The following is a 12,261-nucleotide window of genomic DNA, read 5'->3' as shown; positions in this document are numbered from 1 at the left end:
TGAGCGGGGAGTGACACCAAGCCCCCGACGCCCCACAGTGGCGAGGGGACAGGACAAGGAAACGTTAACTTGCACCCCTCCCTCACGGTCCTCACAGTGGTGGAGGGAGGCAGATAAGGAACGTGCCCCAGAGCTGGATGGGACGTCTCCCTTCCTCATCATCCTCCAGGCCACCCTCCATGCCGGAGGGCACTGATGGGTCCCCACAGGTAGGGCTCACAGCAGGCTGTGCTGGCCCGTGCCCCGCGGGGGGGCCCAGGGCCGGGGAGGCGCTCAGCCAGGTTACCCCAAAGTGAGGATGGGCCCTGGTGGCCAGGGGATGGGGGGGGGGGGGCGGCTGAGCTCCACCTCGTCGGTACCTGTGGTCACCCCTCCCCGTCCCCGAGGGGGAAAGGGCCCCCAAAGGACGCCCCATTACCTTCGGGCGTGGGGGCGGGCGGCTCTGGCTGGTCCATCGTGCAGCTGGGACGCTCACTCCTGGGAGCCCTGGGGAAGGAAAGACACCACGGTCACCACAGGCAGAGGCCGCCCTGGGCTGCAGGGGGCTCTCCAGGCCAGGCCAGCGGTCATCCACGGTGGCAGCTACAGCACCAGCCCCTCCCCCACAAGGCCTGCCAAGTGTCCTCTGAGACCACGCCCAGAGCACGGAGCACACAGTCCTGGTGGCCTCACTCCCCCCACCCCCCCACCCCGGTCCTCGCCTGGAGCTGCGTCTGCGCCCACGCTTCGGGGATGGCCCCTCCCGCCCTGCACACGTCTCCCCATCCCGTTCCCTCCGCTGCAGCCTCGAGTGAAGCCCTCGCCGCCCAGGACCGTGGGCCACGCTCACGATCTCCTCAGCCTTCAGTCTCTGAACCCTGGGTCTAGGCCACATCTCTGCACACGTTTTCCTCTCTTTTTTGCAGATCCCGTTCCCGTACATGCGATCAGAGGAAACCCAAGTCTGAGAATGAGCGTGAAACCAGCCAAACTGTGAGGAGGTCAGTCCCCGGGCCGCGAGGCGGCCGTCCCGTAAGCCCCCTCCCTGTTTACGAGGGTTTAGGGTATCAAACACCTGCCCGGCTTCCACCAGAACGAGCCGGTGAAAATGTCCAGGCTCCGATGCAGCAAGGACAGCAGCAAGGGACAGTGACAACGGTGACAGTGCCCTGGCCACCATCCGCCCACAGTGCGGAACATGCTGGAGGAACCAGGATGCAGCCCGCTGTCAACCCACGTGGGAGAAGGGACTGCTCGTGTGGGCTCTGGCAGGGCACCACTGGCACTGCCTGCCCAGCCACGCACTGAGCACACACAGGCCACACACCGGCCCCCACAGCAGCCACAACCTGGCCCCCTGCACAGGTCCCACCTGGGCCACACCCTAGCCATGCACAGGGCCCCACACCAGCCCCGCACGGGCCCCACACCGGCCCCCACAGCAGCCATGAACTGGCCACCACATAGGTCCCACCTGGGCCATGCCCTAGCCACGCACAGGGCCCCACACTGGTCATGCACGGGCCATGCACCGGTCACACACCAGCCACACATCAGCCACACATCAGCCCTGCACAGGCCACACCCCAGCCCCCGAAGTGGCCCCCACACGGGCCCAAGTGGGCCACGCACCTGCCATGTGCCGGCCTCTCTCGCTTAGCATCTCCTTGCTGTGCACTTGGAAACACCACACCTCCGGAAAACAGGTTCCCTTTATTTTCAAAATGAGAAAACCAAGGCTTGGGGGTCCTGGAGAAACCCACCCACAGGGAGACCCAGGACAGACATGGACGCACACGCTGGGGCTGTGATCTCTGCTCCCTGCTCTCCTGCGGGCCACCAGGAGCCCCAGAGTGTCCGTATCTCTGAGCCCAAGCCTCCACCTGGAACGGAGGGATGGTACGGGCCTCGGCGGCCATGGGGATCAGAACAGGGCCCAGCACGCAGGGGACACTCGGTGAATGGCAGCAGGTGGTGGTCCAGCTACACTGCCATCTGTGCTCTGGGAGACCATGTCCACCCCAGCCCCTCTCCAGAGATCTGATACGACACACACTCAGTGGTGTCAACAGAGGCCACAGCAAAATTTGGCCAGAAACCAGAGTTAGGTCTCCAAACAATTCAGACAGACGTGCACGGACCACAGCGAACCCTCGGGAAAATAATGTGGGAGGAAGCACGTCTGGCCAAGAAGCTGCGGCGACCTCAGGTGACCTGGTCCCCAGGGACGGGGACACAGGAACCGAGACGCTAACAGGAACACCACGCCTGCCACGTCAGCAAATGTCCCTGCAACGTCCACCGTGGTCAAGGCACCGAAGTTGAGTCTGCAGGAGGTCACAGCCCGCAGCCTGCGGGTCTGCAGCCCTGCAGGAGGTCACACACGCTCTGCTGGCCCAGCTGGCACGGACACCAGAGGGTCCACCTGCTCTGGGGCAGCGGTGCCAAGAGGGGCAGGGTACGTGACAGGCTGCAGGAATCACGCAGGCCTCCGCAGCACGAGGGGGGGAGGGCCTTCACCCTCAAATGCAGACACATTCCAGAGGTGAGCCTGCAAATCTCCCTGGAGTGCGCCAGCCGCGACCTGTCGTGACGTACATGAGGCTGTCGAGGGCGCGGGGGGCTCTCACCGGTGCTGCTCACACAGGGAAACGCCAGGCTGGTCCCAACACTGGACCCGGCCCCTCCCGGCGCACCAAGACCCCGCAGGCACCGGGGGGAACAGGAAAGAAGAGACATCCGCGGGAAGAGGGGCCAACGGATGCCACAGTCAAGGCAGGAAGCGAGGAAAGGAAGGGAAACTGGTATTTTTAGCCATCTGAGAGGTGAGTGGACCAGGGCTTCCGGCTTCTAGGCATTCTGTCCACAGACCAGGGACACACATCCTGCGCTCTTAGCTGCAGAGGATGACATTCCCACGTGGCAGAGCCCACGGGAGCCAGAGGGGCTCTTGGGCTTTAGAGCAAAGCACAGCTTTCTACGCGGTATGATCTCTGCACACGCTCTCCTCCCACGTGAGACGTGCTGCAGGCCGGCCATAAAAAGGTATCCTTCCCGGTGGGGACGGAGTGGTGGCGTGGCTGCCGGGGTCCCTCCTGGGGGAGCTCAGCCACATCGACCAGCCACACGCTCTTCGTCTTAACTCGATTCTCTTCTCTGCATCACACGCCCTACTCGGCTTCCAAACTCTTTAAACCTCGTGCACAAATCTCATTAATGCGAATCGTTTGTCCTTAAAATACATCAGAGCAGAGTCCAATTGGGCTTTTCCCCACGGGTAACCGCGGCACAACACGAGAACTGCCCCGACGCCCGGCCCGCTGACCAGCACGGCTCACGCCCACAGGGTACCTGCTGCACACAGGACCCGTTCCAAGCAAGCCCGGGGCTCGCTCACCGTGCGCCCGAGCTGGGGCTGGAGCCCGGGGGCCCCCGTGCCATGATCTGTGCTCTGGTAGCCGGTGAGCGCCAGGAAGATCGCAGAGTGCCCGGTGACGGTTTGCTTCCAAGATCAGCGTCCACAGGAAGCTGTGCTCCTGAGAAGGAAATGTTCTAGGCAGCAAACGCACAAGTCGGCTTCCGGAAGTCACAGAGGCACCGACCGTGCCTGCAGCCTGCCCGGGCACCGTGTCTGCACCCCCGGGCCCTCCGGGCCCCCCGCAGCCAAGCAGGTTCTGAAGCCACTTCTCTGCACCATCGGGTGCCTGGCAGTGGACACCCTCCCCGGGTGCCCTCTGGGCTGGCAGACGGCGTTCTGGGGGCTGGGCCGGGCTGCAGCCCACTCTGCCCGAGACCGACCCGGGGACACGGGACAAGCGTCGCTTACACGATGCCGTCCTCTGACGGACAGAGCGTGAGTAATTCCAGTCCAGGCTGTGTTACTGCTGTCACTCTCCAATTTCGGCATCCTAATGAGAGATTGCATCGTGCACCCAGATTGCGGTTTTCGACCAAACGATGACGCATCCAGTCACGGCAGCGGCCAGAGGTCAAGCGCTGCAGGAGGATTTTGTGCCACGGGTCTGGAGGCCACGTGGCTCCACGTCACAAGATGGTTTCCCAGGCCAGGGAACACCCCAGATCGCTTCCCTTGCCTTCTGCGACATCACGGAAATAGACTTGAACCTTTACTCCCGTGGCATTTTTGTGTGTGTGCCCTGCACGATCCGCGGGGACGCGCAAGGTAGCATCTGGGGCCGGTGGGTAGCAGGATGCTGAGGCACAGGGGGCCGGTGCTTCCTGCGGCTCGTACCCTGTGACCGCAGCGACGCTGAGGTCTGGAATCTGAGGACCGCGGCACTCTCGCAACCTAGGCCCCTTCCCCCGAGAAGCAGGTGAATCAGCAGCAGAGGGCTAGGGGCCGGACTCTGCCGACACCCTGCCGTCCTGACCCCTCCCGGCTGGACCAGGCTCTGCTGTTTGCGCCTCGGTGTCCTCAGCTGCGCCGCCCACCCGAGGGCCACTGGGGGTGAGACGACCCCGTGTCCACGAGGCTGGGGCAGCACCCCTGAGGGGACAGGCTCTTGGCACATCGGGCTCAGCTCTGCTAGCGCACGGCACCCCACGCACAGTGCACTCTGGGCTCGGCTCCCCAACACCCACCCCAACGGTCTCCCCACTCTCTGGGTGGGCCTCCACCCGAGCCCGCCGCCACCAATCGTGCCGGGATCAGAGCACCTGCCAGCGTCCCAGACTAAGGGGCTGGCTCGGAACATCGGCGCAGAGCCCGGCTGGGGCAGGGAGCCTCGGGGCCCCGTCCCTCAGGCCTAGGGGGAGGCGGCCCCGAGGACAGAGCCTGGGGCTGAGGGGCCAGGGGGCTGGACACTGAGCCATCGGCGTGAGCCAGGAAATCCCGGGGGCTCACAGCAGGTGCGCTCAGTTTGGTACTGGAACCAGGAGCCTCTGGGTCGGCGTCACGTCCGTAAGGCTGTCCCTCAACAGAGACCACGAGGGGAGAAGGGAGGGCACCCGAGAGCTCAGCGAGCACGTCCTGCTGGAATGGCAGGGTCTACATTTAACCAGATTCCACGGCACACCAAACACGTCAGCCCCCCGTCCTCACGTTTCCAGACTTTTAAGTAGAGATAATGCTCACAAAAAAGGGGAGGGGTGGGGAGGAAAGAGGGTCTTCTCTGACACCTGCAGGGAACATCGCTGTCACCTGGCACTTCCGTCCCGTGATCGCCTGGATTTTACCGCCGGGGGGACAGCGAGGCATCATCTCGTCAAGGCTACGCGGGGGGCGGGTGTCTGCGCATTTCTGACCCTAAGAAACGTGCCCGTGTCACACTGTCGCCAGCCCTGAGGCCTCTTCCCTCCCGCACCCACTGGCCCAAATGGAAGTAAGAGAGAAGCAAATGTACCGGGATCAACGGCGATCAGAGAACCTGAGGCAGCAGCCAGCCGCTCACCGGCTCCTTCCCACTCGCCCCTGCTCCAGGGAAGGGATGTGAGGTCTCCCCGGAGGGCGTGCGCCCCCAGCCAGAGCCGGGGCCCTGCATGCCATCTGCCGTCCCCAGCTCACGCCAGCCATCTCCACGCAGCCTCTCCCGGCACTCCCCCTGCAAACTCTGATCCCTCCCTCTGCCCTCCCTCCCACAGCTGCGCCCCTGCTGCGTGGCCTCAGCTCCCAGCCACAAGGAGAGGACACAGCTCCTCCCGGGGAAAAAGACAACGCCCAGCCTCAGCACAACGAAGCATCACCACAAGGAAATCCTAACAGGAGCAGCCCACTCGGGGGCCCGAGGACACAGAATCCAGGGGGTCCTGGGAGGGAACGAAGGACAGGGTGCGGGCCAGAGGTTGGAGAAGGAGGGCAGACAGCCCAGCCAGGACTGCACTTAGACTGAAAGTGTCCAGGACTGGAGCGCGGCCCACACCCGCGCTGCCCCGCTGCCTGCCCTCCAGGCCCTCCTGCCCTTGCCCCTGGCCACTGCAGCTCACCAGTTGGTTCGCCTCCCAGGACCTCTGCACCCCTGCCTCCTTCCCCCTCCCAGGACCTCTGCACCCCTGCCTCCTTACCCCTCCCAGGACCTCTGCACCCCTGCCTCCTTCCACCCACCCAGGACCTCTGCACCCCTGCCTCCTTCCACCCACCCAGGACCTCTGCACCCCTGCCTCCTTCCCCCTCCCAGGACCTCTGCACCCCTGCCTCCTTCCCCCTCCCAGGACCTCTGCACCCCTGCCTCCTTCCACCCACCCAGGACCTCTGCACCCTTGCCTCCTTCCACCCACCCAGGACCTCTGCACCCCTGCCTCCTTCCCCCTCCCAGGACCTCTGCACCCCTGCCTCCTTCCCTCTCCAAGGACCTCTGCACCCCTGCCTCCTTCCACCCACCCAGAACCTCTGCACCCCTGCCTCCTTCCCCCTCCCAGGACCTCTGCACCCCTGCCTCCTTCCCCCTCCCAGGACCTCTGCACCCCTGCCTCCTTCCCCCTCCCAGGACCTCTGCACCCCTGCCTCCTTCCCCCTCCCAGGACTTGTGCACCCCTGCCTCCTTCTGCCCACCCAGAAACTCTGTACCCCGCCTCTTTCCCCCTCCCAGGACCTCTGCACCCCTGCCTCCTTCCCTCTCCCAGGACCTCTGCACCCCTGCCTCCTTCCACCCACCCAGGACCTCTGCACCCCTGCCTCCTTCCCCCTCCCAGGACCTCTGCACCCCTGCCTCCTTCCACCCACCCAGGACCTCTGCACCCCTGCCTCCTTCGCCCTCCCAGGACCTCTGCACCTCTGCCTCCTTCCCCCTCCCAGGACCTTTGCACCCCTGTCTCCTTCCCCCTCCCAGGACCTCTGCACCCCTGCCTCCTTCCACCCACCCAGGACCTCTGCACCCCTGCCTCCTTCCCCCTCCCAGGACCTCTGCAGCCCTGCCTCCTTCCACCCACCCAGGACCTCTGCACCCCTGCCTCCTTCCCCCTCCCAGGACCTCTGCACCCCTGCCTCCTTCCACCCACCCAGGACCTCTGCACCCCTGCCTCCTTCCCCCTTCCAGGACCTCTGCACCCCTGCCTCCTTCGCCCTCGCAGGACCTCTGCACCTCTGCCTCCTTCCCCCTCCGAGGACCTTTGCACCCCTGTCTCCTTCCCCCTCCCAGGACCTCTGCACCCCTGCCTCCTTCCACCCACCCAGGACCTCTGCACCCCTGCCTCCTTCCCCCTCCCAGGACCTCTGCAGCCCTGCCTCCTTCCACCCACCCAGGACCTCTGCACCCTTGCCTCCTTCCACCCACCCAGGACCTCTGCACCCCTGCCTCCTTCCCCTCCCAGGACCTCTGCACCCCTGCCTCCTTACCCCTCCCAGGACCTCTGCACCCCTGCCTCCTTCCACCCACCCAGGACCTCTGCACCCCTGCCTCCTTCCACCCACCCAGGACCTCTGCACCCCTGCCTCCTTCCCCCTCCCAGGACCTCTGCACCCCTGCCTCCTTCCACCCACCCAGGACCTCTGCACCCTTGCCTCCTTCCACCCACCCAGGACCTCTGCACCCCTGCCTCCTTCCCCCTCCCAGGACCTCTGCACCCCTGCCTCCTTCCCTCTCCCAGGACCTCTGCACCCCTGCCTCCTTCCACCCACCCAGAACCTCTGCACCCCTGCCTCCTTCCCCCTCCCAGGACCTCTGCACCCCTGCCTCCTTCCCCCTCCCAGGACCTCTGCACCCCTGCCTCCTTCCCCCTCCCAGGACCTCTGCACCCCTGCCTCCTTCCCCCTCCCAGGACTTGTGCACCCCTGCCTCCTTCTGCCCACCCAGAAACTCTGTACCCCGCCTCTTTCCCCTCCCAGGACCTCTGCACCCCTGCCTCCTTCCCTCTCCCAGGACCTCTGCACCCCTGCCTCCTTCCACCCACCCAGGACCTCTGCACCCCTGCCTCCTTCCCCCTCCCAGGACCTCTGCACCCCTGCCTCCTTCCACCCACCCAGGACCTCTGCACCCCTGCCTCCTTCGCCCTCCCAGGACCTCTGCACCTCTGCCTCCTTCCCCTCCCAGGACCTTTGCACCCCTGTCTCCTTCCCCCTCCCAGGACCTCTGCACCCCTGCCTCCTTCCACCCACCCAGGACCTCTGCACCCCTGCCTCCTTCCCCCTCCCAGGACCTCTGCAGCCCTGCCTCCTTCCACCCACCCAGGACCTCTGCACCCCTGCCTCCTTCCCCCTCCCAGGACCTCTGCACCCCTGCCTCCTTCCACCCACCCAGGACCTCTGCACCCCTGCCTCCTTCCCCCTTCCAGGACCTCTGCACCCCTGCCTCCTTCGCCCTCCCAGGACCTCTGCACCTCTGCCTCCTTCCCCCTCCGAGGACCTTTGCACCCCTGTCTCCTTCCCCCTCCCAGGACCTCTGCACCCCTGCCTCCTTCCACCCACCCAGGACCTCTGCACCCCTGCCTCCTTCCCCCTCCCAGGACCTCTGCAGCCCTGCCTCCTTCCACCCACCCAGGACCTCTGCACCCCTGCCTCCTTCCCCCTCCCAGGACCTCTGCACCCCTGCCTCCTTCCACCCACCCAGGACCTCTGCAGCCCTGCCTGCTTCCCCCACCCAAGACCTCTGCACCCCTGCCTCCTTCCACCCACCCAGAACCTCTGCACCCCTGCCTCCTTCCCCCTCCCAGGACCTCTGCACCCCTGCCTCCTTCCACCCACCCAGAACCTCTGCACCCCTGCCTCCTTCCACCCACCCAGAACCTCTGCACCCCTGCCTCCTTCCCCCTCCCAGGACCTCTGCACCCCTGCCTCCTTCCACCCACCCAGAACCTCTGCACGCCTGCCTCCTTCCACCCACCCAGAACCTCTGCACCCCTGCCTCCTTCCCCCTCCCAGGACCTCTGCACCCCTGCCTCCTTCCACCCACCCAGAACCTCTGCACCCCTGCCTCCTTCCCCCTCCCAGGACCTCTGCACCCCTGCCTCCTTCCACCCACCCAGAACCTCTGCACGCCTGCCTCCTTCCACCCACCCAGAACCTCTGCACCCCTGCCTCCTTCCCCCTCCCAGGACCTCTGCACCCCTGCCTCCTTCCACCCACCCAGGACCTCTGCACACCTGCGTCCTTCCCCCTCCCAGGACTTGTGCACCCCTGCCTCCTTCCGCCCAACCAGAAACTCTGTACCCCGCCTCTTTCCCCCACCCAGGACCTCTGCACCCCTGCCTCCTTCCACCCACCCAGGACCTCTGCACCCCTGCCTCCTTCCCTCCTCCCAGGACCTCTGCACCCCTGCCTCCTTCCACCCACCCAGAACCTCTGCACCCCTGCCTCCTTCACCTCCCAGGACCTCAGCACCCCTGCCTCCTTCCCTCTCCCAGGACCTCTGCACCCCTGCCTGCTTCCCCACCCAGGACCTCTGCACCCCTGCCTCCTTCCCCCTCCCAGGACCTCTGCACCCCTGCCTCCTTCCATCACCCAGGACCTCTGCACCCCTGCCTCCTTCCCTCCTCCTAGGACCTCTGCACCCCTGCCTCCTTCCACCCACCCAGGACCTCTGCACACCTGCGTCCTTCCCCCTCCCAGGACTTGTGCACCCCTGCCTCCTTCCGCCCACCCAGAAACTCTGTACCCCGCCTCCTTCCCCCTCCCAGGATCTCTGCACCCCTGCCTCCTTCCCCCTCCCAGGACCTCTGCACCCCTGCCTCCTTCCACCCACCCAGGACCTCTGCACCTCTGCGTCCTTCCCCCTCCCAGGACTTGTGCACCCCTGCCTCCTTCCCTCTCCCAGGACCTCTGCACCCCTGCCTCCTTCCCCCTCCCAGGACCTCTGCACCCCTGCCTCCTTCCACCCACCCAGGACCTCTGCAACTCTGCGTCCTTCCCCCTCCCAGGACCTGTGCACCCCTGCCTCCTTCCCTCTCCCAGGACCTCTGCACCCCTGCCTCCTTCCCTCTCCCAGGACCTCTGCACCTCTGCCTCCTTCCCCCTCCCAGGACCTCTGCACCTCTGCGTCCTTCCCCCTCCCAGGACTTGTGCACCCCTGCCTCCTTCCCCACCCAGGACCTCTGCACCTCTGCCTTCTTCCCCCTCCCAGGACCTCTGCACCCCTGCCTCCTTCCCCCTCCCAGGACCTCTGCACCCCTGCCTCCTTCCCCCTCCCAGGACCTCTGCACCCCTGCCTCCTTCCACCCACCCAGGACCTCTGCACCTCTGCGTCCTTCCCCCTCCCAGGACCTGTGCACCCCTGCCTTCTTCCCTCTCCCAGGACCTCTGCACCCCTGCCTCCTTCCCTCTCCCAGGACCTCTGCACCTCTGCCTCCTTCCCCCTCCCAGGACCTCTGCACCCCTGTCTCCTTCCCCCTCCCAGGACCTCTGCACCCCTGCCTCCTTCCCCCTCCCAGGACCTCTGCACCCCTGCCTCCTTCGCCCTCCCAGGACCTCTGCACCTCTGCCTCCTTCGCCCTCCCAGGACCTCTGCACCTCTGCCTCCTTCCCCCTCCCAGGACCTTTGCACCCCTGTCTCCTTCCCCCTCCCAGGACCTCAGCACCCCTGCCTCCTTCCCTCTCCCAGGACCTCTGCAGCCCTGCCTGCTTCCCCACCCAGGACCTCTGCACCCCTGCCTCCTTCCCCCTCCCAGGACCTCTGCACCCCTGCCTCCTTCCATCACCCAGGACCTCTGCACCCCTGCCTCCTTCCCTCCTCCTAGGACCTCTGCACCCCTGCCTCCTTCCACCCACCCAGGACCTCTGCACCCCTGCCTCCTTCCACCCACCCAGGACCTCTGCACCCCTGCCTCCTTCCACCCACCCAGAACCTCTGCACCCCTGCCTCCTTCACCTCCCAGGACCTCAGCACCCCTGCCTCCTTCCCTCTCCCAGGACTTCTGCAGCCCTGCCTGCTTCCCCACCCAGGACCTCTGCACCCCTGCCTCCTTCCATCACCCAGGACCTCTGCACCCCTGCCTCCTTCCCTCCTCCTAGGACCTCTGCACCCCTGCCTCCTTCCACCCACCCAGGACCTCTGCACACCTGCGTCCTTCCCCCTCCCAGGACTTGTGCACCCCTGCCTCCTTCCGCCCACCCAGAAACTCTGTACCCCGCCTCTTTCCCCCTCCCAGGATCTCTGCACCCCTGCCTCCTTCCCCCTCCCAGGATCTCTGCACCCCTGCCTCCTTCCCCCTCCCAGGACCTCTGCACCCCTGCCTCCTTCCACCCACCCAGGACCTCTGCACCTCTGCGTCCTTCCCCCTCCCAGGACTTGTGCACCCCTGCCTCCTTCCCCACCCAGGACCTCTGCACCTCTGCCTTCTTCCCCCTCCCAGGACCTCTGCACCCCTGCCTCCTTCCCCCTCCCAGGACCTCTGCACCCCTGCCTCCTTCCCCCTCCCAGGACCTCTGCACCCCTGCCTCCTTCCACCCACCCAGGACCTCTGCACCCCTGCCTCCTTCCCCCTCCCAGGACCTCTGCACCCCTGCCTCCTTCCACCCACCCAGGACCTCTGCACCCCTGCCTCCTTCCCCCTCTCAGGACCTCTGCACCCCTGCCTCCTTCCACCCACCCAGGACCTCTGCACCTCTGCGTCCTTCCCCCTCCCAGGACTTGTGCACCCCTGCCTCCTTCCCTCTCCCAGGACCTCTGCACCCCTGCCTCCTTCCCTCTCCCAGGACCTCTGCACCTCTGCCTCCTTCCCCCTCCCAGGACCTTTGCACCCCTGTCTCCTTCCCCCTCCCAGGACCTCTGCACCCCTGCCTCCTTCCACCCACCCAGGACCTCTGCACCCCTGCCTCCTTCCCCCTCCCAGGACCTCTGCACCCCTGCCTCCTTCCACCCTCCCAGGACCTCTGCACCCCTGCCTCCTTCCCCCTCCCAGGGCCTCTGCACCCCTGCCTCCTTCGCCCTCCCAGGACCTCTGCACCTCTGCCTCCTTCCCCCTCCCAGGACCTCTGCACCCCTGTCTCCTTCCCCTCCCAGGACCTCTGCACCCCTGCCTCCTTCCACCCACCCAGGACCTCTGCACCCCTGCCTCCTTCCCCCTCCCAGGACCTCTGCAGCCCTGCCTCCTTTCCCCTCCCAGGACCTCTGCACCCCTGCCTCCTTCCACCCACCCAGGACCTCTGCACCCCTGCCTCCTTCCACCCACCCAGGACCTCTGCACACCTGCGTCCTTCCCCCTCCCAGGACTTGTGCACCCCTGCCTCCTTCTGCCCACCCAGAAACTCTGTACCCCACCTCTTTCCCCCTCCCAGGATCTCTGCACCCCTGCCTCCTTCCCCCTCCCAGGACCTCTGCACCCCTGCCTCCTTCCACCCACCCAGCACCTCTGCAGCCCTGCCTGCTTCCCCCACCCAAGACCTCTGCACCTCTG

At 66.1% G+C, this 12,261-nt stretch overlaps 1 protein-coding gene across 7 annotated transcripts in view; it reads right to left on the bottom strand.

Annotated features, from left to right (window-relative positions):
• ARHGEF10 (Rho guanine nucleotide exchange factor 10) overlaps window positions 1–12,261 on the bottom strand; it is a 111,964-nt gene that overhangs the window by 85,732 nt on the left and 13,971 nt on the right. For 5 of the 7 annotated variants that reach the window (XM_053216212.1, XM_053216213.1, XM_053216216.1 and 2 more), the window contains exon 2: window positions 419–486. The exons of 1 other annotated variant lie outside the window; for it this stretch is intronic. In XM_053216212.1, coding sequence (XP_053072187.1) covers window positions 419–486 — 68 coding nt within the window. Of the gene's footprint in view, window positions 1–418; window positions 487–3,376; window positions 3,436–12,261 lie in introns of those variants that run through there. One more of the 7 variants, XM_053216215.1, reaches the window with a different exon arrangement.

The sequence above is a fragment of the Acinonyx jubatus genome, chromosome B1 (assembly GCF_027475565.1).
Source record: "Acinonyx jubatus isolate Ajub_Pintada_27869175 chromosome B1, VMU_Ajub_asm_v1.0, whole genome shotgun sequence".
NCBI lineage: Eukaryota > Metazoa > Chordata > Mammalia > Carnivora > Felidae > Acinonyx > Acinonyx jubatus.
Note: the sequence above shows the minus strand (reverse complement) of the source record. Positions and strands in the feature narration are given on the sequence as shown.